General features: G+C 35.1%; 1 protein-coding gene across 1 annotated transcript; it reads left to right on the top strand.

The window, feature by feature from the left end:
• Positions 1-912: 912 nt before the first annotated feature.
• On the top strand, positions 913-1,643 carry LOC111412860. Its single transcript, XM_023043737.1, has 2 exons — positions 913-1,079; positions 1,237-1,643. Exons 1-2 carry the CDS (start codon positions 993-995, stop codon positions 1,468-1,470), a joined length of 321 nt encoding a protein of 106 aa, XP_022899505.1. The 5' UTR covers positions 913-992; the 3' UTR covers positions 1,471-1,643.
• Positions 1,644-2,703: the final 1,060 nt, after the last annotated feature.

Raw genomic sequence — 2,703 nt, 5'->3', positions numbered from 1 at the left:
CAGGCCTTATTTAAAAGAAAATCCCAAAAATGCTACCTTAATAAGCAGTCGCAGCCTATTAAGGCAGCAAAGCTACTGCCTTAAAAAGTAGTCAGTGGCTGCCTTAATAGCCTTTTAAGACAGCACCGATGCTGCCTTATTTATATAAATAAATTAGAAAAAAATAGAAGTAGCATAAAAAGCAAGCCTACCCGGCTCAGCTCGGAAAGGCCCGAGCCGAAAGCTCAGGTCTAGCCTAATTTTTTTGGCCGAGCAAAAGCTCGGTTCGGGCCCCAAAAAAAGCTCGCACATTTTACCTGAGCCTTGAATTTCGGCTTGCGAGCCGACTTGTCTCGTTGACATCCCTATGTTGCACCAAATAACGGTCGAAAAATGGCTATAAATTTGAGAATAAGCGATCCTAGACATGAGCTTAGTTATTTTGGTTATTGTAATCTATGTGGGCCTAAAACTTGAATTTTTTTTTATTTTTTTTTTTTAAAAATCAATTTTGATTAAAAGTCCAAACCGTTCAATTCGGTTGAAAAGCTAGAGTGAGTTGATTTTGGTTTCGGGTTCGAGTCGAAACCGATCCTAACCAAACCATGCCCAACCCAATTTGAGACAGTCGTGGAAAGTGAACCCCAAATTCTAATCCCATAATATAGACCACGTATGGCAAATGTTCCACGTGTATTTCATTTGATTTTACAGGTTTGCTGATTGGACAATTCTTGAATAATGTTGAAGAAACAGGGGAAAATAACAGGGTGAGTTGATAGCCTATGATTGAGCATTTTATGTGTATTTTCCCCAATTTTCAATGAAAGATTGCCAAGTGTCGTCTGGAAATAATTTTCTTTCACCAAGTCTCTCCATGTAGCATGATTCTTGCAAGTTTCACTCTTTCCCCAGTCTCTATATAAATCACTTGAACTGCCTTTAATTATTCACACACCAAAAGAAAAGAAAAAGAGAGTTTTCTTAGCAAAAAAATTCAGTAGTCTGTGAGAATGGCCACAATGCCCACCCCTGGAGGAACTACCCCCGATTTTGATGATCTCGCTCGTTTTGCTGTTGATGAATACAACGGGCAAAGGGTTTTCTTTTTCGCGTTTTTGTGTTGATTTTGTTAATCTTCAACTACGATTATTTTTTGCATCTTATTAATTACAATTGCCTTCGATTTTCATGACCGTATGAAATTTTGGAATTGAGTCTGAAATCTCATTTATTTTTCTTCCCTTATGACTGCAGCGTCAACCAGTTCTGAAATATGAGAAGGTAATCTGTGCGAAACGGGGAAACGTGTTTGCAGGGTCCACGTACTATATAATCCTGGAGGCGTCCAAGCCCGATTCCATGTCCAAGCCCGTACCCAATGCCATGTGTGCAGGGACGGTGTGGATCACCACGCTCACGCCAGATAACCCCAAGATGTTGCTGGATTTCGAGATATATGAATATAATCTTACTAAAAAAGCCATGTGATTGGACTCCTATAGCAGCAGTTAACTCGTAAAATAAATAAAGCAGTATTGCTAATGTTAAATGTTTGAATAAACTACGAGTGTATGGTATCGTGAGAAGCAATATTATGAATATAAGTCCAAGTATTGTTACCCAAAAACTTAATGCTATGAACTATCAATTTACTTAAACCTAGCTTGTGTTTGAACGAACTTAAGTTCAATTATGTAACGATATGTGGACATAAAACTAAAATTTGTACATAAAATTTAACCGAAAAACGACACGCAAAACTTCACAAAAAGTTTTCATGAGATTAACTTGTTCGGATTTCTGATTTCATTTAAGTCAATTTATGCTTAATTTCGTTTAACATACAATAACCTTACCTACGAGGGTTAAAAATCAAATTGTTCGAATTAACTAATAATCTCTTTTGAACAAAATTAATCCTACTTAAATGCACAAACTCACTACATCTCTATGTAAGTTCCAACACATAATATGCATTAATTCAAAGAAATTCAATTAAAATGTAGCATAACATGTAGGAGTATCTCTCGATTTCTTATCCAAGATTATGTTCCTATTGTACGAGCTAGACATGTATATTATCTTTTGATCTCAATAAAATCCCTATATAAATTAATTAGTGATCAAGCAATTGAATTTGATTAGCACACAATAAGTTATTAACATAATAAAATATTATTTAACAAAAATGGCCTAGGCTACATTGTTCATCCTAACATGTAGAATTTTAGCCATTCATCGTGGCCAAAAAAATACAAAAATTAAAAAGTCGTCAATGGGTTTTTATCACAATGAAAGGAGAAAAGGAGCTACACTATTGTTGATATCGCTACAAGAATCCCAGAACAATTCTTCAACCTTAATCCTTGAATCTTGCAATACTACCTCGTTTATCATTCAGTACCATACAACAGTGAGTGCATTTATCATTTCCATTTTTTAAACAATACATGTTTTTTTTAATTGTTCACCAGAAAATTTGCACCATCTGAAGTTATTCATAGTAAACCCCCAACTAATTTAATTGCATTTCTCTTAAAAAAAATAAGGGTGCAAAATGGATGAACGATTAATGTTAACAAGTGTGAAAATGGATTTTTATATTTTACAAAGAAGGTTGATCGTGCAAAACAGTAGTGGTGGTCGACGGCAAGGGAAGGGTATAAGAAGAAATAATGCAGGAAGAAGAACAATTGTAATCAAATAAAGAAACTTAGAATG

The sequence above is a fragment of the Olea europaea genome, chromosome 16 (assembly GCF_002742605.1).
Source record: "Olea europaea var. sylvestris chromosome 16, O_europaea_v1, whole genome shotgun sequence".
Lineage (NCBI taxonomy): Eukaryota > Viridiplantae > Streptophyta > Magnoliopsida > Lamiales > Oleaceae > Olea > Olea europaea.
The sequence above is the reverse complement of the archived record's forward strand: the minus strand, read 5'-3'. Positions and strand labels throughout refer to the sequence as shown.

What these genes read in the sequence shown, in the direction of transcription:
- LOC111412860 (XM_023043737.1), top strand. Translation starts at nt 993, where the DNA reads ATGGCCACAATGCCCACCCCTGGAGGAACTACCCCCGATTTTGATGAT. An exon ending in ATGAATACAACGGGCAAAGG is followed by an intron (nt 1,080 to 1,236) that starts GTTTTCTTTTTC and finishes TTATGACTGCAG; the next exon opens with CGTCAACCAGTTCTGAAATA.